A 27983-nucleotide genomic window follows, 5' to 3' on the forward strand; every position below is an offset into this window, starting at 1 on the left:
GCCCTCCTATGGCCTTGGCAATCTGGACCCTTCCAGATGCCTATGACTGAACTCTTTCTCATATCTACAATAAAACTCTTCTCGTCAACCATATCTAGGATGGGTCATGTGCCCATATTCACTCGGCCTCTACTTTGTTTTCTATCTTGGCATCTTATAGGTATATCTGACTAGCACAGTATTTTAGATGGAACAAGAGTATGATCTTTATATAAAAAGTGCACCTATTATACACTGGATAATAACAAAGTTACTCAGGAAAGAAAAGAAATGGAATCAACTTGATGAGTAAAGTCCAGCCAGATGTGAACAGAGCCTCATGGGCTGGAAAATTTGACAATAGTAAAATCAGAAAAGTTCTTAACTATCCCAGGAAATCATTTCAATAGAGTAAAGTAATCTTCATCAGTATTTTAGTTTATTAACAGCATCTGTCTCTATATTTTATTTATTTGCTCATTTGTTTATTTTTGAGACAGGCACAGGGTTTCTCCATGTAGCCTTGACTGACCTGGAACTTACCATGTAGACCAAACTGTCTCTGTATTTTAAATGAATTAGGTAAATTCAAATTTACCTAAAGCAAATTAGGTAAATAAAAGTTTCAACTACTTTATTAAAAGGTGAAAGACCACTAATGATTTTAGAAGGCATTTCTCAATACAGACTCTTATGAAGAAACATGCAAATAGCATCCACATGTTTAGTTACTCCATTGTGGACAGAGTTTAAAACATGCATTGAAAGTAAAGATGAAAGGACTAAAGGGTTTACTGTGTGACACACTGGACTACAGCTTCCGCAAAGAGATTCCGCTCCTGTTTTTGTTTGTTTGTTTGTTTGGGTGGGTGGTTAATTGATTGGTTGGTTGGTTTTTGTTTTGTTCTGTTTTGGTTTTGTTGCTGTTGTTTGCTTTGTGTGGTTTTTGGGTTTTTCTTTTAGATTTTGTTTTGTTTTGGGAGGGAGGATGTAAGGGAGGAGGAGGGATTTGGTGGGGCTATGGAGATGGGTGGGGATCAGGATACATGATGTGACATCCACAAAGAATCAACAAATGTTTGAAGAATAAAAAATGTGTTAAAATCTAAATTCAAACTAAAATAATTTTTTAAAATATTTTTAGGAACTGAGGCCATAATTTAGTTGGTACAGTGCTTATCTAGTACACTCAAAGCCCTGGGTGAAAGCCACAGTGCTGCTTGAGTCAGGTTGGTGACCCATGCCCCTAATATAAGCATTCAGGAGGTGGAGACAGAAGATCAGCACTTCAAGGTCGGTCATCCTCAGCTACACAAGCTGGAGATCAGCCTGGACTACATGACATCCTATTTTTTAAAAAGTATTTAAACACATGTATCTTGTTTTATCTTGAAAGCAGACTTTTTAATTTACTTACAAGTTAGTGATGATATTATTTCAACAAATAGGGAGCTTCCCACAGTGCATCACTGTCCCCACACCCCATCTTTGCAAACTCAAAGCATACATGTTAAGTGCTCAGTATGCACAAGGTAGCTAGCTCTGTCTGTCAACAATTCACTCATTCTTAACCAAGCTCACAACATTCAGGGAAACCCAGACATCTCATGTATTCATTTTCCTGCGGATTATGGACCAGAGCATTTGTGCTGATTCAACATCCCACCAAATACAAATCTACCTACGTATTGGGAACTTTACTTATGTATTTACTGCCTTTTGTTGTCATCGTCCCTAAAATTTTCTTTTTATTGTTTTTACTGTTACTGTTTTCCCGTCCAAATGGACACTGAACTGCCCTGAGACAAGAAACAGGTGTTTTTACTTTTCTGCCCTGTTATGTTCGTTGAGTAAATGAATTCTGTGAGCCCTGAAGCAACTTGGCACACTATCAATCACAAAAGCCATGAAATTACAAACGTGAGCAGAAAACACTGCATAAAATCCAACTCTTACTTAAGTTTCAGTGACTCAGAATTGCTGAAAATTAATGAAACCACAAGCCTTTATAGGGTTGCCCAATTACAAATCAGTTGATCAAGAGATGCGGTCACTAAAGAGTCCCTTCCAAATAAATCTCCACTTAGAGTAAAGACAGCTAGGACAGAGATACGTGGGAAAAAAATCTATCTTATTTCATTATTTCATCTGATCTCTAACATAACCCCAAAACCTGCAGCATCAAATACAAAAAACATTTAGAGTCTATTTGAAATCATAGGCTTGTAAACTGGTTTGGTCTGTGAGTTTTGTTTGGATTTTGAAGCACTGTGTCCCATAGCCAAATGATATTAAACTCTTGGTCACCCTGCCTCCACCTCTCAAGTGTTGGAAAGAAAAGTATGCATTACCACACCCCACTGGTCCAAAGATTTAACTGTCTTAATGGAAGAACTCTGGGCAAGAAGCTCGATTTCAAATTTAAACAAATACTCTTTTCTCTTTATCTAATACTTCTGTTCATACACATCGTCATAAATCCCAAAGAAGCCTAAGGCACCACAATGACTTGAGATCTGCACACCAAACACCTTCCTACCATGAAATCAAGCAAGAAGCTTAAAAATCAGTAACTATGAAACACTTCACAGAAACGCTGTTTCGACAAAAAAAATGAAGATTATTTTTATTTACATGTGGCAAGAATTGACATTAATCTTTTGTAAAGTTTTCATTGTGCTTTAAACTGCTTCTCGTTCGTAAATACAGGAAGTAAAAATACTCTAAGGGATTCTGTTTCCCAGTCCTCAATTTAAAACACTTGCTATCTACAACATCCACTTTCAGCTTTGACATGGGAGAGATGCTCCTATTACAGGTCTAGAGTGCTGTTTAAAAGGCATTTACAGTTCACTGAACTGTAGTATCTACAATATACAAGACTTGGCATATACTTAAATTATTGAAAATAAAGGACAGGGTGTGTTAGTCTTCTTCATGGCGCTTTCAGGCAGACATCAGAATCACTTCTCCCTAAAGAAAAAGATTAGAAAAAGTCAAGCAAAATTTGTACAGTATTAAAATGATAGTTTAACTCAAATTTGTAATATGTAACCCAATGCTATGCCTCAAGCAGCTATTATTTAAAATGCCACCATAAAGAATAGATCATTGGACAGGAAGGAAAGTTACATGCTTTCTAGACTGGAGGTCCATTTACATTTCTATGTCAAAGGGTAACTATTCGTCAATTTAAATCACATTTGAGTCTATTTATCAATTTATGTCTGAGCCTGGTTCCCAAATTATAAAAACTCGTTTTATCATAAATATTAATTGTATCAATCAAAGCACACCTTCTCACTCAAAACAGAGTATTAACCTGTTCTCATAAAAGAAAAACAGACAGAGTCATCAATTGGCTAGTATTCATTCTTTAGCTCAATCCATTCACTAATAATAGCTTTGCTCAAGAGAATTGTGAATGTCAGTAAAACAACCAAGAGTGCTAATTTGATTTCCTTTGCTACTATAAAATGTCATTCATTCAAACACCATCAGTTCAGAAATCAGAATCACAGAAATTAGGTTACCATTTGCCTTTTTGTGCCAGAAGGGCAAAGGAGGGTTTTTATTAAGCAATAGGGAACATACAGCCCAGGTACTCACTGAACTATCCCATCTTTCAAATCATATGTGCATAGATTACTGAAGTAAAATGGTACTTACTATCTACAAAAAGAACTAGGAAAAATAAGATAGAAATAAAGAGATTAAAATATCTTGACTTCATAGACTTTCTATAGTTTGACAATTTTATTAAAAGTGTGTATTAGAGCATATTACGGCCCCTTTGCATAGCTACCTCTCACCTGATTTGCTGGCTACAACTACTTCCTTGTTGAATTTTGCTTATGAGTCCTCCTGCTTGTTATGTGGTTATGAATAGGTTGATCCCAACTCTAAACTTCCCAACTGTTTCAAAACTGAGCAGGAAGCCACACTTGCGGTACCTTGTGTACTCCTCACTGAGGACTTCTCAACTGGATACTGCAGCGGTATTACAATGCCTTGATCTGGCTTCTGAAATGCTGAAATGAGATTTTTTATTTTCCGGAAAAATCTTTTATGCACCCCAGGTGCTGTCTGGAAAAGAAAAGACCAAAAAACATTATTTATTTGCCTCATAATGCTTAAAAAAAAGACCCATAAGATGTGAGAGGGATGCTTAGAGAGGTAACATTTGTGTAACTTGCTCCAATATTTGAAAACATAAGGAAGAAAAGAAAACAACAGCCAGAAGAGCTTGCTTTGCTTGGCTGAATTTCCCTGCAAGAGGAGCTAATGAGCTGTCATTGCAGTTCTCCCAAGGGTAGGACTAGTTTGTACAAGCTCTCACAGCCCTGCCCTTGCTGACTGCTACCCATCAGACATCCCGAACCTCTAAGGGTGCACAGGCCATTACCCACAATGAATTCAGCAACAGAGGGGATGCAGTTAAACATAAAAAAAAAGCACAGATCCTACAGGTCATTAATAAAAAGCCCGAGGAACCAAACCAACAACCCGTCCCCCTGCCATCATTTTCCAACAGAAAATACTACTCAGAAAATTAAAAAGTGAGTGCTATGATACATACAGCTGCATGGCTGGCTAATGCTCATGTGCTTTTACCTCGTAACACACACTGACTCATCCTTCATGTTAATTTTGTGTTCTTTTCCCAGATTGCTCACAGTCAGCACTGTACCATTCCAAGGCTTTCTATATGACACGAAAATGAAAGACTGTAGAAGGTTCTCTTTATTTATATATTTGTTAGTTTTTCAAGAGATCGCATTTGCAGGTGGCTGTTAAGAATGTATTCTTTCCCTGACATCTGTGCTCTCACAAAGACACTGCCTGAAATCAACATTCCCCACAAAGCTTATGAGCCTTGCTTTAGGCACCATCTCAAAACTGTCATAAAATAAAATAGTATTGCTACAAGCAATTGAACAATGACTAGTTTTGTTTCTTTCTTTTCTTTTCTTTTTAGAAAGTTGTTTTTCAGCTATTCCATCTGGAAGATTTTTTGGGACGGGAACTGCTTGGTTTTTAGCATTTAATGAGAAAACACGAAGGCTGGTACACAGACTTGTGTCAACTAGATGTTAAACTCAAGATAACAGACTATCCAAAGTCATTCTTGGTCATTGCCTATGTTGGAGTAGGTAGTTTTCCAGTACAAACACTGCAGATGTTCTCTTTAGCTGTACATTAGTGTCTGCCTGTATAGTTTCAACAGATAGAGAACGGTCTCCCGCCCATCTCTATCCTTCTGATCAGAAGACCTTCCTAAATTTCTGCTGAGGCCTCATCTAGAAATAATATAACCGCTCCCACAGAGACTCTTTAGCTCCAGACAGACACTGCAAGTTACGAAGTCATGCAATGTGTACAAAATACAACCTTAGTTCTTTCTGAGGGCATTTTTTTGTTTGCCAACGTACTTTCCCATCTCTTGCCTTCACTGTTTTCTCATGGATTGGTAGGTATTGATTCTTTCAATTAGTCTCATTTTACAGGTACAAACATTCAACCTAATCATCTTGCATAAAGGAAAATAATAAGCAGATGTGAAATCACACATACAATCAGAAGCAGCAAAATTTTCTCTTCATTCCTTTCAGATTAGGACTAGACCAAGAAGTTTGAGTGAAGCTGAAGACACCAGCCAGAGGGGAAACTGCATATTTCCCCAGAGGGGAATCATTTCAAACCACACTTCATTTAGGCTATTTCTTGTGGCTTATAAAAGCGTTTTCAACAGAGGCATTATTTCTATGGGGACTGATAGTAAACACTTGATTATCCATGCTGACAGAGAAGACAAATACCACCGGACATTTAGAAGCAATTTGAACTAGAGATGCGGCATTTCTTTAACAAATGACTGAACTAATTTATGATGATTTGCTTAGGCTAATAAGTAATTTGCTTACTAGCTAAGGATCTCCTGGTGACCAACTACCCATAAAAGGCCAAAGGCACAGAAATTGGCAGAGAGAGAGCAGTCCACTTTTGACAATGCACTGCTGACAATCTATACATTAGTAAATGTTAATCAACTCATCATAAATTTGGCCTCCAAGGGCTAAGTTAATATCCTTAGCAGTGCTCTATCTAAAATGAAAAAGATGCATGTTTGTCTTTTATAATTCAATAGATTTAAGGTTCAATTTAATATCACATCTTAAAACATATCTATAATTACATAGGGACAGAGGGTAGAATATTCCTGACGTGATCTTTTCTTATGGTGTGGCAAACTAAAATGGTTTTCCTGAAAGTAGTACAAATGCCACTTATCCCATTTTTGGAAGATTATTTCACACACACACACACACACACACACACACACAGCTTCGCTGCCACTATCCTGTCAGTGAATTCGATTCTTGTTCAAATTTGGGTATTTCCCATACTGCCACCTCTTAGTTATCCATGGAAATATGTTTTGAATCGCAGCTGGTCTTCAATACACTCTGGAGAAATTTCTTCCAGCCAGGTGGTATGAGCTCTGAGAATTACACACTAGTTTAATATTCACCTTAACAAGAAGGCAAATTTTATAGACAGGAAACTGCAATATGCATTTCATGAAAACAAGACGTTTTTACCTCTTTCCCATTTGGGGATAATCCATGCAAATCTTCTGCTCTCGTGGTGCAAATAATTTCAATATTATTATATAAAGAGGGTCAAATCAGACAACAGGATAAGGGATATTTACGCTCAATAAACCCTTTCCTTCTGAAAATGATTACAAATATGCAATGATGTGATATGAAGTCGCATGTGAAATAGAAAAGAAAAAATATAAAATGGGTCTAAGAATCTATATCACAACCCTTTTCCCCAAAGCTTCGGAATCGTTGAGGAAGAGAGGTGAAAAGAGAGTAAAGACAAGAAAACCATGTCTTCCAGACCCAGCAGGACAGGTTCACATATGAACTCACAGTGGTTATGACAACATGCACAGGACCTGCGCAAGCCTAACCCAGATCAAATGCCAGCATGAAGAGAGGAGGTGTACACAAAGTCCCACTCCTAGGCGAGGAGCTATTGGCAATTGATAGCTACCAGGAGAAGAAGAGCCAGCTTTCTTTAGAAGAATAGCCCCTGGTAAATGAATCATGCTTCTGTGGAAGGCCACACATCCAAGAATATTTAGGTAGCACAAATTGAGTTGACAGATTTAGCAAAACAAAGAGTACACAAAATTTTGTAGATAGGGAGAGAGGAATGGATCTGGGAGGAACTGGAGGACAATGGCAAATATGATCAAAACATGCAAAATTGTTAAAGAACTAATTTTTAAATCACAAAAATATGAAAGATTCTTTCCATAAAATATTTTTATTGCTCAGCTGAAGTATTTCTTGAGAGAAAAGGATTTTTGTGGCAACCCATATACAAATTCACATATACCAGCTACACATGACTGTTCCTCATGATAAATCAAATTGCTTACTTATTTACAGTGATGGACTTTTTTAAAAGGAAATACAGTTTTGACTAGAAATGATACTGATTTTTCCTTATATAGTATGACAGAATTATCCTGACACAAAATAACAGTGTGACCAGGGAGTGATATAGTATTATATGAAGGAACATAATCAAAGAATGTTATATACTAGTCTTATGAAACACATTACTATGTACAGTGAATATATAGCAATTAAAAAAACAAAATTAATTAATTTCTCAGTGGTATCACACTTTCCTGGTATGCATGAGACCCTGGGTTTCATCCCTAATCCTATTTTTTAAAAAACTAAAATCCCTAAAGTTAAAGACAAAATCTAAAATATGAAATTAACCAATAAATAACAATGTATTTGAATCTACTCTAATTCGTTTTCACAATTTAAATGCTTATAATTTGTACTTTGCTTTTTACTGATAAATTTGTAAGACATTTTAAATTTTTTTCAAAACTTTATAATGTCTTGAATGCACAGATTAATGAAGCTATTAATAGAAGTTAATATTAACATCTATGTTTCCCAAAGATCATAGTGAAATACTTCAACTATCTGGATGGACTATTATAAAGTCAGAAACCAACTAAAGCAAAAGTTTAAAAGCTACAATTTTGGACTCACACAGTAGTTTGTAAATGGGCTATTCTTTGCTACTTTCTACGGTACTATGGAAAAAGAATTCACTCAGTTCTTGGACTGACACAGTGGCTCTCAAATATTTTCAGTCACAAGACACCTTCGTTCTGAACAAATCTTATTCAAATCTCCAGTTCATAAGGAAAGCTAAAGAGAACTTCACAATTAAAGTCAGATAAGTATCCAGAATTACACCCACTCACCTCTCCCTCTCCTGCAACCCCCTTGCTAGGGAGTCCTACGATAGAAGAGAACTGTGATTCAGAAAAACATGCCTTTAAAACACTGCAAAAGCAGGTAGGAATTTGTTGTGCATACATGTATGAAATTCTCAAAGAATATTTGTATTAAATAAAAACTGCAATTTTACCTCTTCTCTATCCCTCCTACCCAGAGGCCTCCAACATGGCTCTTGTGAGAGTCTTGCTGACGCATGCAGAGTAGCACCAATTGTCTGGGTACTTGCAAATGCCTCTAACTCGGGACTCTTGTGCTTGGTAAATTAGCCCTGGACTATACACAATCATGTTGAGAAGCTTTCAGTAGTTCATATTTTTGGATGTTGACTATATGCTAGACTCTGCAGCTAAGAGCTTCTTTACTTGCATTATCTTACACTCCTTGAAATGACTCCTCTCATTTTACAAATTGCTTCCATCAAAAGTAATTATAGAAAGAAGCACATGGAGCCTGGATGCACTGAACATGGCCCAGGCCCTCACACTGCAGTTTAATTCCTTGTTATATCTCCTAAGGCTATTAGTGACTAGTAGAAAAGAGAAATTCCAGTTTGCCTTTTTCTATCCACAACAGCACCAATGTAGACATCAGTATTATTCAGTATATGCTTTCTAAAAGTTTGTATAGGCTCTGTAAGTAAGTTAGGCATCATCCATCAAAGTTCTTCATTCTTCAAAGTGATCCCACTCCACACAGGTCTGGAACCAAAATTTTCTAAAGGCTTCTAAATGAACCACCAACAACTGTGGAATTAAGCATTCATGATTTAAATATGATTAATATTTTGGTAATTTACTATGTAACTTCTATTTTATAAACAAACCTGAATTTCAAGCACTTTTCTGATACCCAAAGAAGCAAAAATAAATAAAAGAACTGTACCTCAGCACTCCAAGAACCTGTTTCTGTCTGCGACACTCGATATGTATAGATGTAACCTTGATACCTGTGAAAGAATGCATTTCCATTACTAATAGTTTCCAGAAGAACAATGGATGCTCTAAACTTGAATTTACTTTTATCTATAAAACTTACATATACTGGATGTAAACGGACAGCTTCTTGGCAGTCACAGGAAGCAAAGCCATTGGATTTAATTTGCTTGCATTTTATTTCAGCCTAATCACAGTCCCCCACGATTTTTCTGTGGTTTAATACACCTAAGGATGTGTGTGATAAAGAGACTGGACAAAAAGAAACTACAGACCTGTTGGCACTGACAAAAAAAATCATAATTATGAAACACCTTTAACAGAGTCTTACTGTTTTGTAAGTGTACATAGTCTTAAGCTAAAAATGGTTGACTGAAATAAGATTCAATTAAATTAACTGATAGTATTAATTACCAAAGTAATGTGAGTGTATCATGCTATGAAATATAATTATTCTTATAATATTACTATTATAATAAATAGTAATATTTTATTACTTTATAACATTGTAATTTAGTAGTAATAGTAATTGAATTTTAAAAAGGAGTACTGCACCATGGAATGTTATGCATTCTTTGAAATAATTAAATTCTGCTATTTTCAGCAATATGAATAAAACTGGAGGGTAGGAGGGTAACTAATTCAAGCACAGAAAAACAAAAAGTATATAACTTCCTTTAAATGAAGAAGGCAAAATATTGACCTCAAAGAAGTACAGAATAAAATGGTGGTTATCATGAAGCTAGAGAGATGGGTAAAAAGTTAAAACACTTGCTTACTGTAGAATATTAGTGAAAGATGTGTTACATTTGTTTATGCTGTGGAACATTTGTTTAATGATGCAAAGATATGTTGCATTCTTTAATGTTGCATTTGTTTAACTCTGTGAAGTAGTGCTACTTTGTCTAAAACATCTGATTGGTCTAATAAACAGCTAAATGACCAATAGCTAGTCTTGAAAAAGAATAGACGGGGCTGGCAGGCAGGGAGAATAAATAGGAGAAATCTGGGAAAAAAAGATTGGTAAGTGAAAGGAGAAGAAGATGACACCAGGAACCAACCACCAAGCTACACAACAAGCTGCGTAGTAAGAAGTAAAGAAAGTTATATATAATAGAGAAAGATAAAAGCCCAGAAGCAAAAGATAAATGGGATAATTTAAGTTAAAATAAAGCTGGCTAGAAACAAGCCAAGCTAAGGTCAGACATTCATAAGAAAGAATAAGCCGATAATGACACTGGGTTTTTGAGATAATGACACTGGATTTTGATCCTACTGCATGTCCTGGCTTTATGAGAGCCTAGACTGTTTGGATGCTCACCTTCCTAGACCTGGATGGAGGGGGGAGGACCTCGGACTTCCCACAGGGCAGGACACCCTGACTTCTCTTAGGACTGGAGAGGGAAGGGGGTGGGGGAAAGGGGAGGGAGATGGGAGGATGGGAGGAGGTGGAAATTTTAAATAAATAAATAGAATAAGCCTCTATGTGATTTATTTGGTAACTGGATGGCAGGGCCCCTAAATAGTAAAGAGCTAAAAAACAAAAAACAAAAAGAAAAAAACGTTTTGTCACCCAATGTGGGACTCTCAACGATCCCTAAGGCCTGAGAACACTGAAAAAAAAAAACAATAGATATGGCTCCTTTAAGAAACTCTGCCTTACAGAAAAGCATTTAAACAGCATTTTTTACCCTAAATAGAAACAAAAAAATAAGTAAAAAAAAAAATGCCTGCCATAGTGCAGGGAACTGGCATTTCATAGCTAGGGGGTTGAAAGTAGTTCCTGGGCAAACACACCTCCAACTGGGCCATGAGCTTCAGGCTTGTCTCTCATGAACCTAGAAGTGCATAGAGCCAGCCAATAGAGTCTCTCAGAAGACCCAGCTATAGCTTAATAGTTTAAATTTTGCTCACAAAAAGACTAGAGATACACAGTAAAAGAGATACAGATGGGAAAAAACTCTAAACACATTCCAATGTGTTGAACAATGGCATAGGCTTAAGAAAAGAAAATGGGTATAAACAACCATAGAAATAAAGAGTTTAAAATATAATAAAGTTCTTAAAGAGAGAGTAAAAGTAATATAAAAGAAAAGCCACATAAGATGAGAAATACATAGAGAGTCTGAATCCAATATGGTATTGTGTTGATTTTGAATTTTTTGATTGCTGATAAGCAAAAGAGAGCTGTTAAGATACCTGGCAATGAAAGAGGGACTGTAGAAATAAACCAGTCTATATACTTTAGAAATGACCACACTTTAAAATGGAAGTCAAACAATGTATTTGTAAAATGGAACTTAAAAGTTTCATTGCTTTGGAGAAGAGGTTTTGCTTTTGTTCCCACAGGAGAGGAGAAGCTGTGAATTCCTTCAGGATTAATACGAATCAGGTTTGATCAGGGGCAACCTCCTGAACCTTGACAGGTGATATCTATCAACAAAGGTAACAGCTGGTCTTCCGACTTGGCCATTATCTCAAATTTCTCAGGTACCCCTAAAGATGCCTTTGCTACAGACAACAGGAATCAGTCAAGAGTAAACAATGTCCACATTCCCAAGATTTTGGGGAGTGCTGTTTTGTTAATGGATGTTTTCTATCATTTAGGGGAATACAGGAATATAGGACAAAAATACAAGTATGAGTGTCAGATATTTTACATTGGCATGGATTTTGGTATATTGATACAAATTTAAAGTTATTTTTGTTACTATATATGTTTCTACTCTTGTTTGGGGTATTGTGTTTATGCAGCTCATTTCAAAATGCAATGTATAATTAGGAAATGAGATTAGTAGTTAGTCTATAATATTTAAACTTGTATTCACATTAGGTATGTTTTCAAGGTTAAATAGATATATTTAGGTAGATAAATGATCTTCACTTAATTTAAATACCCATAGAATATGATATTTAAAATGTTTTGTTAACTTAGAGCTTCTCATGACAATTAGATATATCTGCTCCTGGTAGTACCAATTTACTTCAGAGAATATGATGGGCATTAAAGAAACTCCACATAAGTTGTTTTCAATATGGCAAGGCTAGCCATTTGGGCAAAAAAACTGCTTTTCCTTGACTGCTGACAGTATGCTGTACAAACTGGACATGCAAAAGCCTCTGAAAAGTGACTGCTGAACTTGTCAAAACAAGATGATACCATTCTTCAGGGTTCCTGCTTCATGAAAGACTCTGCCAGACATTCTGCAGGACACAGAAGAAAATGACTGACAAACTGCCAATATAGGCAAAATGGTCTTTCATATTTCCTGATTTATGTGAAAGTGTGCCAGATACTATAGGCCTATAGGCTGAAGATGGATTCCCTAATGTTGCAGAGGAACTTTGGGTGACTGTAAAGGCGGATGTCTCTGTTGATAAGTAATATTAATTCCTTCTGGTGTCTTTGATGGATTTAAAAGACAAAGTAATTAGAATTTCAGCTTTTTCGTTATGATAGAATGTAAGTTAGGTATAAAACATTGCACCTCACTAAGATAGATAATATGGTGTTTTCTCTGAATTTGCTAAATACAAATGGATTAAATATTATAAATGTAATTCTTATTTGATAACTGTTTGTTGCGTATAGTTGTACTATGTTAAAGTTAAAACCTTTCATTTTTATTTAGACAAAAAGGGGAACTTGTTAATCTCACAGAGGACTCAGTACCTACACAGAAGTTCACAACCATCTGTAACTCCATTTCCAGGGTATCAGATGCCCTTTTGTTCTCACCATGAATTCCAAGCAAGCACATGGTGTACATGCATACATGCAGGCAAAATACCCACACATAAAATAAGATGAATAAGCTAATAAAAAATCAAAAGAATGGTGGTTAGCAGATTCTGGGTAGTATAGAGGATTAGAATAGTTAATTGAAATGGGATGCTGATGGACAGAGGGAGTCAACTGTAATGTTCTACATGACAACGTGATAACTATGGCTAACAACAACTATAATTGTCTATTTCAAAATTGCTACTGAGGAGCATTCAGAGCATTACCAGCACAAAGGAGTGATAAATGTCTGAGGCAATTAAAATGGCAATTACCCTAATTTGATCATTAAACATTGTATACATTGCAGAAATATCACATTGTATGCCATCACTATGGACAATTATATGTAAATTAAAATTATAAAATTAATGAGAGAAAAAACAGCTAATACTTCAAAGCAGTTTGTCCTTTCAAATATGGTAAATATTGTTCCCATTACTTGAATCATAGGTATTGTATGCCTGTTTAGATGAATTCTACTCTATAACAAGGCTTTTAAATGTGAGATTTTTCTGTTCAGTTGCCATAAACAATACCATAGACTGAATATCTTAAATGAGAAAGAGGGTATTTCTCATATTTCTGGACGCTAACTCCAAGGGCAAAGTATAAGCAGGGAAGGTTTCATTCTTAGGTCTTAACTCACGAACACCAGAAAATGTTCCCTCCTGCATTGCTGTTAAGCCACCATTAGATTTGGCTTTGTTTATTTTTACTTACTTATTTATTTGAGACAAGCTGTATGAAACTCTGGGCTAGGTTGGAACCTGTGACTATCCTGCCTCAGATGCTGAGATTCAGGATTACAGGTATGCGTTACCACACATGAATGCAGACCTCTTTTTTTACAATATAATTTAACCTTGCTTATGCTCTAGAGATCTTATATGCAACTATAGTTACATTGGGGATAAGGTTTCAATTTGTTTGGGGGGCACACAGTTCAAACAACAGCATTATATACTGGTCTCTAACATTTTTGCATTATAGGTAAGCTAAAATTTTTCTGCATTTTAAAATTATTCTTCATTCAAATCATTTCTCTCTTTTTGTGTTCTACCATAAGCAATGTTTCTTCACACTTTACCTTAGAAATCTACACCACTAGTTTAGAAGCGGATATACAGCTTTGTGCCAGATTTCTTGCCTAGCAAGGGTCAAGTCATCAACATTACAGCAGAAAAAAGAAAAGAAAGAAAAGGAATATAAAGTTACTTGTATGTATATGTTTTCAGGGCTGATCAATTGGCACTGGATAACTAACTGTCGTGCTCTTCCCTAGGAAAGATAATTTTCCTACTCGTTATATAGAGTGAGCAAGTTGTATTTATGTATTTAGGAATATATATGCATATATTTATATATTTATGTGTATACACGTAACGACAATTAATGTGGAAAGGCTATGGATTTGAAAGAGGGAAAAGAGGAGTGTGTGAGAAGGTTTGCGAGAAAGGAGAGGGGAATGGTAAATTATTATATAATTTCTAAAAATAAAAGAAATTCTTTTTAAAGAGATGTAAGCTAGGTAATCACTGCAATTGTTCACAGATTCTGTCTTCCACAAAACAAAGAGGTTCTTTGCTGCTTTAGAACAATGATTATTTTTCTTCCATTTTCCAATCATTTTACATCTGAGATGTCATGAGAATGACATTTAACACCCATATTTTTATTTTATTTTTGATTGTATCATTTATTATCATCCCGATACCCTTCCATCCCATATACCCATCCTTACTCTCTCTTTCAGATTCATGGCCTCTTCTTCCATTAATTGTTATTCACACACACACACACACACACACACACACACACACACACACTTCTTAGTCATTGTCCTGGCCTACTAAGGTTATTATAACAGCATGCCACAAATGGGTGGCTTAAACAATAAACATTTATTTCTCACAGTTTTACAGGCTGAGTGTCCGAGGTCAAGATGCCACTGTGGTAAATTTCATTCTGAGGCCTCTTTTCTTGGCTAATAGGCAACCACCTTCATTGTTTATGCTTACATGGTGTTTTGTTTGTACATACGTCCTTCCTCTTCTTATAAAGTCACCAAATCTATCAGATTATGGTTCCATCCTTATGAACTCATTTAATTTTAAATACCTCCTTAGGCCCTACTGCCAATAGAGACACATTAAGGCAAGGGTTTTAATATATGAATTTTAGAGATATAATTTTATACCATAGTACATGAACTCTATTCTATTATTTGTATATGATAAAATGAATTTTATAAATGAGGAAAGTGAAATGTTGATAAATAAAATAACTAAAACAGACCAGAGATCCAGAAGTAAAAATGTTATTTGGACCAAGCTCTTTTAATTCTCACACTATAATGGATATGGACTTATTATAGTTCAGTGTTCATAATAATAATACTTAATTTGATTAATAAGCTTTTAAAATGTATTATCAGCTAGATTTATTTAACTAGTATACAAAAATGAAGTCATGCATATTCAGTTATTTTGGTGTTTTAATTCATATATATAGTATAATATTTAAATTAGGACAAATATATTTATCCAAACATTTGTCATTTCCTTGAAATGTAAACATAGAATCCTGCCTAATTTTTTTAAATGTACAATCTTTTATTATTATTATTATTATCTATCATCATCCAAATATACATAAGCAAATCAGAAATTTGTGTTCCTACTTTACTATGCTGGTTAATTTTTTGTCAATTTGATACAAGCTCGAGTGGTGACTATCAGCCTGGCCTATAGTCAAGTCTGTGTGGGCATTTTCGTGATTAATGATTGATGTGGGAGGGCCACAGCAGGTGCTGCTACTCCTGTACAGGTTATAAAAGAAAGCAAACAGAGCAAGTCATGGGGAACAAGCCAGTAAGCAACATTCCTGCATGGTTTCTGCTTCAGTTCCTGACTCCTTGTGCCCTGATCTCTTGTCCTGACTTCCCTCAATGTTGAACTTTAAGCTGGAAGATGAAATGAATCTTTCCTCCACAAACTGCTTTTGATGATTGGTTTTATCACAGCGATAGAAAGCAAACTAGAACAATTAGTGCATACTGATCTTTCTTTCCCTATCCTACACCCCTTCAAACTTCCCCCAGACTATTAATAAAAACCCAGAGACAGAAATTCGAATTCAACCTGAAGATTAGAAAAGCAAAATGGTCAGCCACTGCATCTTAACTCCACTTCAGACCAAAATGGCAATCCTGCCTCTGGGAATCCTCAGAATGAGACTGAGCCGAGAGCTGTCTCCTCCTGTCTTATATTCCTTTCTAGGGCTGGGACTAAAGGCATGCACTGTCCGGCTTTTCTGGCTAGTGTGCACTGTTTTCTTTGCTTTCTTTGCAATTAGCTTTCTTTCTATCTTTCTTTCTTTCTTTCTTTCTTTTTTTCTTTCTTTCTTTACTTACTTACTTATTTATTTTTACTGGAGTGACGGAATAATTGTGTGATTTTTGAATTTCACTTCCTGGGTGATCAGTGTCATTTTTCATGACTTTCTTTTTCATAAAGATTTTTTTTATTTTATGTGTTTGATTATTGTGCATGCACGTATGTCTGTGAACTATATATGTGAAGTGCCCATCGAGGCCAGAAGAGAGCACTGGTTCCCTTGGAACTGTAGTTACAGACAGTTGTGAGTCACTATGTGGGTGCTGGGAACCAAGCCCAGTTCCTCTGCAAGAATAGTCAGTGCTCTTAACTACTGATCCATCTCTCCAAATTCTCATATTTTATTAGCAAATATTTCCTTAATAGAAAAAGTAACTTTTGCTGAATTTTCAAACAAATTTTGAATTTGGATATAAATAAGTTATCATGGTCTCATTTACTATATTTGTTGTTGCTGTTCTTAGGCACAGGATTGGATCAATAGGAAACCTTGATTAGGAAACATACTAAGTCTGTTCAAGTCACTGTGTTTAAACTTAAAAGAGCAGATGATACTAAATTCTTACAAAAAGAGGGCTATGCTTAGTTCATTGGCCACATTTGGCATTACGTCCCTTTAGAATTAAAAAGTCTAAGCCGGGCGGTGGTGGCGCACGCCTTTAATCCCAGCACTCAGGAGGCAGAGGCAGGCGGATCTTTGTGAGTTCGAGGCCAGCCTGGTCTACAAGAGCTAGTGCCAGGACAGGCTCCAAAGCTACAGAGAAACCCTGTCTCGAAAAACTAAAAAAAAAAAAAAAAAAAGTAAAAAAGTCTTTAAATATTTGAATTAAATTGTTACACCTTTAATCAATATCCATCAGTACTAATTATCTAATGAACTACAAAAGACATTTAAACACTCTAATCGGGTCCGTTTGACTTGAGAAATTGAACAAAGAGTCAATGTAAATGTTGGTGTGATTCCAAAACAAATGTTTTATTTTTGTAATGTAGCTTTACCAGAATATTTGGTTCATATATACAAGTAGCTTATTATGTGCTTACACGTGATAAAAAGATAATATATGTATTTCACTGTTAAGCTTTTATTTTGAAGTTATTTAAATCTACTTTAAAGCACAGCAATTTCAGTAAGTGCTCTACAGGGAACAAGACAAGAGATTTGATTTCTGTTATTCACCATAGGCACTTGAAACATGGGTTTTAAGGGACTTTCTTGAAGTCATCCAGCAAAATGGAGATGGAAGCAGGACCCTGAGTTCTATTATTCCCTTTGAAAAGCAATTAATGAGAACGATTCATAGTAAACTTAAGGGTGATGCGGAAATAATAATATTTAAAATCTATTTTAAAACAATAGAGCTGGGGAATAACTCGGTTGGTACAGTGCTTGCCTGCAGACAGGAAGACCTGCGTTCAGTCCCATGAATCCATGGCCGAGATGATGGCATGCACTTGTAGCCCCAGCATTAGTCAACCATGCAACTCAGGTTGGTGAACACCAGAAAAGGGAGAAGTCCCTATCTCAGAAAATCAAGATGGACAACTCCTGAGGAATAGCAACAGCAGCTGTCCTCTGGCTTCCACACACATGTGGAAACCTGTAAGCACTTATACACAAACACATACACACATAAAAACAAAAGATCTCAGTAATTTAGGCAAAATGATAAGGTATCTGCTTTCCATAGTCTAAACAATGTGCCTCAAAATATACAGTGGATATAGTCCATACCATCATTCAGCTTCATTTAGTCAAAATAAATGAGTATGTTTTGAAAATAGTTTCCTAACGAATCTGATGTTATCTCACTTTCGGTTAAGCAGCAGGAACCTGAGTACCACTTCAAAAGCTCTTACCTTCTTCGTCTCCAAACAAGCTGGTGTCAATGGTACATCCATTTTCTCATGATTAAGGTATCTAATATTAACAATTTCCCCCACCCCAAGCCCTTGAATTGAGAATGAACAAACTTTTGTCTCTTCTCAAACCGGCAGTGTGTGGCCTCTACTTCTAAGTCAATGGTCCTCTGTAGACAACTCTCATAATAGTATGGGTGGGAAAAACCTAAAGCGGAACAACTCAAATTGAATTCCTAGGATCACAGCATTTTTTAGCCACCTGATAAAAGATCTGCTGAGAACCAAACGCAGATCTTTTGGAAGAGCAGCAACTGATTTTAACCAATGAATCAGCTCCCTAGCCATGGAATATGCTTTTTTAAAAAGCAACACATATGCTCTGTCTGTGGGAAATCATTGTTATAGGAAAAAAGTAATGTGTGTTAATAAAAGCTGTAACAGTGTTCATATCTTTTAGCAAATAGCCTTGTTTATGTTTATACGCTCCAGGCAAATAAGTCAAAAGAAAAAGACAAGTAAGTTTTTAATAGTATATAAAGTAAAATTAAGCTAACTACTCCAAAAAGTAACAATGACTCAAAATAAGGGAATATTTTTTATATATGTCCTCAAAATTGAATATGAATTAAGTAGAAGTAAGCCAGGCGGTGGTGGTGCTAGTCTTTAATCCCAGAACTGAGGAGGCAGAGGCAGGTGGATCTCTGAGTTCAAGGCTAGCCTGATCTACAGAGTGAGTTCCAGGACAGCCAGGGCTATACAGAGAAACCCTGTCTTGAAAAACCAAAAAAAAAAAAAAAAGTAAAAAAAAAAATTACAACAAAACAATTCTTCATAGACAGGGAAATAACAGAGTTAGAAGGACAAATGCTAAATGGAAAAAGTATTTGCAAACCTTCAACCTGATAAGGGTTGGTTCCCAGAATAACTAAGATTTGAAGAAAAAAAACTCAGTAAGAAAACAAATTGCTTGAAAATGGGCAATGAACCTCCACAGATTTTTTTTACGAAATAATACATACAAAATGGCCAACAAATATATGAAATTTTTTTCAACATCATTAATCATTGGAGAAATGAAAATTGAAACCACACTTTTTCAAGTGACTCTTACCAAAAAGATGAAAGGTAAATATTGTGAGGATGTGGAGAAAGAGAACACTTGCACACTGTTAGTGGGAAACAGAAAGGGGGTTCCTCAAAAAATAAAAAAGTATTGCATGACTCAGCAACAGAACGATTGTGTGTATATCCAAATGACACCAGTATGTCAAAGAGTCTGCCATGTTCAAGGTAACACAATCTGTATTATAAAGGATACGGAATCAACTTTGTGTGCAAGAACGAAGAAAATGTGATATATACCCTCATATGCTGTCCCTCATGTGAGGAATACAGATTTTAAAGCAAACATGAAAATGGAAAATAAGCTAGTTGAGAAAAGGAAGAAGACCAAAGGAGAGGAGACAAAAAAGGGAGATCGGGTAAATATGATCAAAACATATTATATATGTAAGAAAATATAATGCTGAACCCATTATTTTGCACTAATTATAATATTCAGTAATCATAAATGATTCAAAAAACAAACTATAATGGAATGCCATCCAACCTTAACAAAAATATTATCATCTATTTTTGACAACAGGGATGAACCTGGAGGACAAACATTATGTTAAGTAAAATAAACCAGGCACAAAAAAAGGCAAATATTGCAAGATCTCACTTACGCGTAGAATCTAAAATTATTGAATTCACAGAAGCTGAAAATACTGTAGTTTTGTAAACCACAAAGAAGAAAGGGGGAAAAAAAGCATAACTCATTTTTAAAAGCTGTTAAACGTTTCTGACTCGCTCTGTGAATATAGACAACTCAAGAAACAGATCAGTTTTCACTTCTTTCTCCAATTTAGATGCTTTTTGGAACTGATGACAAGTCCAGCATGTCTGTAGAGGGTGTCAGAAGCACTGGAACTGTAGCTACAGACAGGTGTGAGTTGCCATGTGGTTGGAGGGAACTGAACCCACGTCCTCTGGAAGAGCAGCCAGCGCTCTTAACTGCTGAGCCATCTCTCTAGCCCCTGTACCTTAAGCCTTTAAAAGGTGTTCAGACTGGTAAAGGGCAAGTGCAAAGCCACTCAGCTTATTTTTTTCTTTTCTTGATGGGTATCTCTGGTGGATAGTGCTTCACTCCAAACCAACAAAACCACATTAACTTTCTTTATGCCAATTAAAGGATTTCTCAAAAGAAAAGCTGTAAGCACATCTGGCGTCTACAGCACACTGAAAATAATGCAAGCTGGTTCCCATGCTCTCATCTGCACATCATTGCTATATATATATATATATAACATTTAAAGCACAATTAATGCAACAGATTTTGAGGGGCTTTGGATATTTTTTCCAAGCTGGTCCAGAACTCATTACACAGGCCAGACGGATCTCAAACTTGGGGGGGATCCCTCCTCACTTCCCAAGTGCTGGGATTGCAAGCAGGAGTCCTGCTATAGCTAAATTTTAAGTGAATATTTTATATCGGTAATAATTATACCATGTAAACAAAGTTTTCATTATTAAACCAGTATTTCCCCTCAAGAGGTTTCTGAACCTTCTGTTGTCCAAATTTCATTCCTTTGGAGTGGATAGGAATTTCCAGTATAATCTAAAGTCATTCAGTATCAATACTAATGGGGAAACTATGTAATGGCCCTATTCTTACCGCCACTGCTTGTTAATCCAGGGCAAAAAGAAGTTTCAGAAACTTGCCCAATGTAAAATCACTAGATAAGAGGCAGAGCTGATGGTGTACTCGGGCGGTCTTGCAAGAAGATATTGGCTCTTAATCCCCATGGTGTGATACACTTCTTAGATTAGTAGAAATGAATTAACAGTTTGGTCTAACAGCAAATCTTGGAAGTATAATTCTCAACAAAAAGGTTAAGTCTGTTAGGACACAGGGCTAGAAGTGTCTGCTGAAGGCTAGAACAGGAGAGGTAACTGAGGAGAGCCCAATAGGGAGAAGGGGTGGGGAGCGGATTTACAGGTTAAACAGACTTCCTCTATGTTTAAACTAAATGGCAACTTCTGAGTATTCCTGAAGCTTCAATTTTCCAATGTTAACCAGAGTCAGATTTTAACATATTTGCCTGTGAAGTACCCATTTTGTAGTTGATGTGTAACAAGTATTACTCGGATAGCTTTTGGGCTCACTCTACTATTAATAAATTCTACACAGAAAATCCAAAAAGATTTTTGTTACCCAAGTTATTGTGAAGATATGACACCAATAAACACACCCAATAGAATTTCAAAAGCAGATTATGGATGCGAAGCCGGAGATGTAAGGAGAGAACCAACTTCAGCAAGCTGACCTCTGACTTATGCTATCCATGGACGCACACACAAACATACAACACATGCAAATAAATAAGAAATCTAAAATTATATAAACTAAAGTATGATTTCTCGTTAAATTTTATAATCTCAAATTTATTGCCCTACTTTTCTTTGCCACACTGTCCCCTGCTATTACAACTGATATGCTGGAATTTTATTGTACTGTATCTCCTCTATTTCTTAAATACGGTTGTGTGGTGGGCACTTTATTTCCAGTCCAAAGGACTCCATATCTACTATAGAGAAATTTGCCCATCCATTTTCATTGCTGTTCTATTCACAATAGATAGGAAATAGAAAGAGCCTAGATGTCCGTCAACTGGTGAATGGCTAGTAAAAATGTGATGTGTTTACCAATGAAATGATATTCAGCTATTAATAAAAATGAAATTATGAAATTTGCAAGCAAACAAATGGAACTGGATATAGCCATTCTGAGTGAGCTAATTCAGACCCAGAAAGACAAACATCACAGGTTTTCTCCCATTTGTGAATCTTAGCTTTGAATCTCAAGATAATGTGTGTTTCATTTGGAATACCCATAGAGGTCAGGGAAGAACTAAGGGGACCTGGATGGCAACTTTCAAGGAATGAGAGACAGAATACACAGGTATAAATAATCAAAAGGAATACTGGAACAGGAAAGGTTAAATCGAGTAGGGGCAGAGTAGAAGACAGGGAGGGATAAATAACACTAAAGACCTCTCCAAAATGTCATGTATAAAACTACTAATGAGAGGTGGGTGGTCCTTGGGCTTCCCACAGGTCAGGGAACCCTGATTGCTCTTCGAGCAGATGAGGGAGGGTGACTTGATCGGGGGAGGGGGAGGGAAATGGGAGGCGGATGAGGGGGGGAGGCAGAAATCCTAAATAAATAAATAAATAAATAAATAAATAAATAGAAAAGGAAAGGAAAGGAAAGGAAAAAAATAAAACTACTAATGAAGATGCTTCCTAAAACATATACCTATACACATATATAAAAAGAGTTAAAATTGAGTTAATCTAATAGAGCAACAAATAGACATCATATATTATACCAAATGAAATGTCTATTATCAAGAATGGATTGTGTCTTTCGGAGTTGTTGGCCAGTGAGGTTCAATAGACTACCAGACACTACAAGTTATTGCCAAAGCTCTTGGTTCCCCTTCAGAACTTGACAGTAAGACCCTGTTGCAGACACCACCACATAGTTGAGGCACAGAAAATGGAAAAGTCAAGCTGGAACAGACCTGAAAGCTTCATCTACAATGGGATAGCTCATAGTGCTGGAAGGTGTTAGCATACTACCAGAGTCATCATCAATTTTGCCCATCAAAAAAAGTCAAAAAGATAACTTTTATCCAAAGATACATATGAAAATTTCATCATTATGTGTCTTCAAAACTAAAGGATTATAAATGTGTTTCTTCCAAACCTTTCAGCATAGAAGTATAAAGTTGGCTTTGTACATAGGGATGTTAATTGTGGAAATATGCTATTTTTCAAGCTTATTATTAACATATTTTTAATTAGTTTTCCTAGGGGATGATGAGGTATTACCTAGTAGATATCTATACTGGAGTGAAAAATGAAAAGTTGTGAGGATATAATATGTAACTCAATGAAAGAAATTTTATATACCTGTAAAATGAAAAAAGAATAAAATATTATACTATATCTTTGAGAAGAGTCAATTCTTTAAGATGACAAACTTCCCTAATTTTTATTGACATTAGTTTAATTCAATTTAACAGAATTATTTTAGATTTCATCACCAATAATCAGTAGATGAGAATAGCTAATAGCTTCTTAGTATGTTTGAAAATTATGATACACTGATTTGGTTAAGATAAGCATAAATAAATCAACTCAACCAAATAGTCCAGAAACAACAATAATAGCAATTTTATAAATATTGAGTTCTTTTAGTACTTGGTAAAGTAGTCTAACAAATGAAGAATGAAAGTTCAATCTAGTAAACAATGTTGGACAACTGGTAAATACCTGGAAACAAACCAAATTAGATCTTTTATGCACATAAAAAGTGGTGGCGCACGCCTTTCATCCCAGCACTCGGGAGACAGAGGCAGGCGGATCTCTGTGAGTTCGAGGCCAGCCTGGTCTACAAGAGCTAGTGCCAGGACAGGCTCCAAAACCACAGAGAAACCCTGTCTCGAAAAACCAAAATAAAGAAAGAAAGAAAGAAAGAAAGAAAGAAAGAAAGAAAGAAAGAAAGAAATCTCAAATGAAATTAAAGAATAGAACAAAAATTAATAAAGCCACATATTTAAAACAAAACAGTGAAATTTTCTGTATCTATGGAAGAGAAACTGGAAAACAAAGGTAGAAATCAAACATGAAGAAACCGAGTGATGCATTTCAGTACTAAAAATATTAAATAACAAACACCAAACAGAGAAAGGATATCAGCAATATAACAAGATATGTCTATTTATTTGTGCATGTGTGTGTGTGCATGCATGAGTGTGTGTATGAAAAGCAGTAAGATCCAAATCATGAAGTGATAAAAGTATGCAAATAGCCAGTTCACAAATGGGGAAAAATAGTTTAACAACCACATCAAAAACAGTCAGTGCCATTAACAAAATCTAAAATATGAAAAGTAGAGTATAAATATGATAAAAAAAAGTTAGACATTAAACTACAAGAAAATTGTTTTTAACAAGAATACTCATTTTTAAGAAAAAATACACATATATAAACTAGAATATATATTTATAGTAATCATTCAAATGTAGAATTTGTAATTTAAAAGTATTGAATGATTCAAGTGTCAAAAAAGAGGCTGATGTAAATGTATGAAGCTGTCATAAAGCAAAATTTGTCAATAAGAAATAAGAGGTTGGTCAAGAAAAATATGGCTCATTTACAACTTAGCTAAACTAAAATACAGCCCTTATAAAAAGAATGCCTTTAATTTATTTGTGAAAATATTACATATGGATCAGCTTTTGTTTTACACTACATGGAAATTACAACAAAATGTAATGAAAAATGTACATGCTCAAAAATATTCATCTTACTAAAATATAGAAGAAATTTTACTTAAAACTTAAGAGTAGTTGCCTTTAAGTCACAAGATTATAGATTATTTTTCCTTTGATTCCATTACCTATGTTTTCAAATTTTATATCACAAATAAGTGGTAAGACTATTTTGGCAGGTGGTGGTGGCTCATGCCTTTAATCCCAGCACTCGAGAGGCAGAGGCAGGCGGATCTCTGTGAGTTCAAGGCCAGCCTGGTCTACAAGAGCTAGTTCCAGGACAGGCTCCAAAACCACAGAGAAACCCTGTCTTGAAAAAAAAAGACTATTTTGACAGATTGTTTTAATTCTAATTTTACTTAGAGAAAATAATTGAAAAAAAACTTCATATTATGAATGAAGAGCAGCAATTGTCTAAGTGGAAAACTTTTACAATGTTGAAACATTTTGTTTTCTAAAACTTAATGGGAGGAAAGGTCCTGTCTGAGAGTCACAACTGGAATTTAATCTGGGAAAGGGGAATGTACAGTTTGAAAGAACAATTTGAAGCATACAATAAAAATAGGCTAAATTGAAATTCAAGCAAGCTTTCTTGGTTAATGGGAATAAACAAAATATAGAATAAGGTGGCACTGCGTAAAATGTAATTATTTTATGTTTGTTCATGAATGCATGAGTCTATTTCTTTCTATTCTGTATCATATGAATCTGTAGTTTGAATTAAGAGTGCATAGTTTGCTCCAAAATAACATTTTGCAAGTACCACATAGTGCCAGTAAGAGAGAATGAAATGGTTATGTGTAGCAAAAGGGACACTCCAAAATAATTGAAGAACTGATCAAGGCAAAGCATCTTGTCTCATCACTCCCCCGTAGTCTGGTCATAACTCTGAAAACCCACATGACAGAAGAAGAATTCTCTACTTATCTATTTTCATAGGAAGAGGTTTTCATGGAGAAATTAGTCAACAACAACTTACATTTATGCAGCATTCACCTTCAGTGAAAACTAAAATAATGAGAATTTCCTTACGTGGTACTGACCCACCTGCCTAAAAACTAAGGATTCCTCTCTTCAAGATTTTACTTAAAGCAATCTTTTGTAACAACAAACAAACAAACAAACAAAACCAGATTTCTGTTTTATGTGACTGGAAGATGAAGTCCCCAGAGAATTTGAGTGACTCCCTAGAGGCCACAGCCTGGCCTCTTGTCAGTCCAAGGCTCCTTGTCATAAAGAACACAACCTGTCTTCACAGTTCATGCATTCAATTCCAAGTTGTTTGCTGAGTGCCTATTATGTACCAGGATATGTTTCTGGTACTAAAGACAATATTCATTCCTTCATGAAGGTATTTTTGTAGTAGATCTCATATATAATTAAGCAAGCTAGTAGAAAGTTTAAAGCTCCTTCAATAAAACCAATGGCCTAGCAACACAGAGAGGTCCTTTACATTTGTTAGAATGGCCAAGGGATGTATATTGAACCGAAGGTGTAAAATCCGAGTGTGGAGCAGCCATGGGAACCTTCTGGAATGACCAGAAGAGAAGTCTGTTGTCTCCACCTCTCTCCGCTACACAGGCTTCTTTTCAACCTTCATTTTCCCTTTAAGGAGCATGCTGCGTAACCCACTGCTAAGCCAAAGCAGCTCATTTCATTCACCATCCTCCATCTTTTGACAAGAAAAAACCTAAGGATCCTCATTGGCTTTCCTTGCCCTTCTCGGGGTTCCACTTGGGAAGCAGAAAGGTCCAAGCCCACAGCTGGATGTTCAGTCCAGTGGAAAAGCAATTTTCAGACACATATAAAATCCTGGACTCTGTCCCCAACACAGAAAAATTATTTTTCCATATATTTAACTTTTAGCTTTTATGATAAATGTATTTAGCAGGAGCTGAAAACTGCCACGAATAATGCTTGGACATTTTTAAAAATCAGTATACAATGACAAACCTCTCAAACCATCCACAATTTAATCTTTATCGCCTGACCCAGAAAGTACCTCAAATTTTCGTAGTGTATCATCATGTCCACTCACTACAAAGCATTTTTTCTTTGTTTTGTTTTTATGCAGAAATGGCTGTGCTAGAGTGAGGGTTTTGTGGGTTTTTTAAAAAAAAAATCCTGCTTACAATAACGTTTGAAATAGGACCTTCTATAGAAATGCCTCCATAAGTACTTAAATAAATTGTCCGATAGGAGAATAATAATAAACTGAAACCCATAGCTTACTGAACATTTGCCCAGTGTCGAGACCAGTGCTCACTTGTTTTTAAAAGCATGGAGGTATTTAATCTTCACAGTCCCTTGGAATATGAGTCCCACTTAATAAGTGAGAAAACTCAAGGTCTAAAAGATTGGTTTGCTGAGATTACAAGCTTAGAGTCTGATTATGGTAGGTAGGATTCTATCTCGCATCTGCTTTGCCGGGGAGATAGGGAGCCAAAACACAACTGCATCTAGTTCAAAATGGAGCGAAAGGCTGGCAACAATCTTGGTAAAGACCAAAGTGGAACCGTTACAATTGGGTTTTCTTTTTGTACTCTTTAAAACGATTGTCAGGCCTGTCCTTTATCAGACATCCACGTTTTTAAACTCCTGGCCTCTCTTATGAAGGAAGTTAACTCAGCAGCTCCAGAAAATCCTTACTCTAGTACAGTAGAGGCTGCCACAAACACACTGGCGAGACCCAGCAGATGAAATCCCCAGTGAGCAACCTCTACCCAACTACTACCCACAACAGCGCTGAGCTGAGTCTGGGGAAGCCTTGGGACCAGGCATGAGAGATGAAGAGTTCTCAGGGTTCCTGCTGCTTGTGTCCCTGATTACCTTTACTAAAGGCTGTAACTCTCTGCCCCTCCTTCCAGGACTCCCCAGCAAGGTCAGGACATACGTGACGTGACGCCAGGCTGCCACTAGGACAATGTACTCACAAAACACACAAGCAGTACACGCCAGGAACACTCTCGCTGTCTCTTAGCAGATAGCTTCCATCCAGGCCCGTGGCGAGCAATAGCTTCTCCCCCGTCTCCCGGCTGATTTTGCCATGGTACACAGTCACAGCATCCATGCCTGGTTGACTCGTGTGGGCCCAGAAGGAAGATGATCGAAAAGGGAAACGGTGCTTCTGCTGCTGCGGTGGCTCCCAGTCAGTCAGCCACCTGACTCCCAGGGCAGCCAGTATGCATGAAAAAAAAAAGAGAGAGAGAGAGAGAGAAGGAGAGAGAGAGAGAGAGAGAGAGAGAGAGAGAGAGAGAGAGAGAGAGAGAGAGAGAGAGAGACACACGAGTGCCCCA

At 36.2% G+C, this 27983-nt stretch overlaps 1 protein-coding gene across 1 annotated transcript; it reads right to left on the bottom strand.

The window, feature by feature from the left end:
* Positions 1-2428: 2428 nt before the first annotated feature.
* Positions 2429-27983, bottom strand: Sh2d1a (SH2 domain containing 1A). Its single transcript, XM_075958236.1, has 4 exons — positions 27621-27983; positions 9210-9273; positions 3933-4065; positions 2429-2952 (listed from the first exon to the last, which is right to left on the bottom strand). The coding sequence occupies exons 1-4, from the start codon at positions 27755-27757 to the stop codon at positions 2915-2917; spliced, it is 372 nt and encodes a 123-aa protein (XP_075814351.1). The 5' UTR covers positions 27758-27983; the 3' UTR covers positions 2429-2914.

This window comes from Microtus pennsylvanicus, chromosome X (assembly GCF_037038515.1).
Source record: "Microtus pennsylvanicus isolate mMicPen1 chromosome X, mMicPen1.hap1, whole genome shotgun sequence".
Lineage (NCBI taxonomy): Eukaryota > Metazoa > Chordata > Mammalia > Rodentia > Cricetidae > Microtus > Microtus pennsylvanicus.

Coding starts and splice junctions, on each gene's coding strand:
- Sh2d1a (XM_075958236.1), bottom strand. CDS start 27,757: ATGGATGCTGTGACTGTGTACCATGGCAAAATCAGCCGGGAGACGGGG. Junction 9,274..27,620: donor GTGTACTGCTTGTGTGTTTT/GTGAGTACATTG, acceptor ATTCTTTCACAG/GTATCAAGGTTACATCTATA. Junction 2,953..3,932: donor CTCAGTGAGGAGTACACAAG/GTACCGCAAGTG, acceptor CTTTTTCTTTAG/GGAGAAGTGATTCTGATGTC.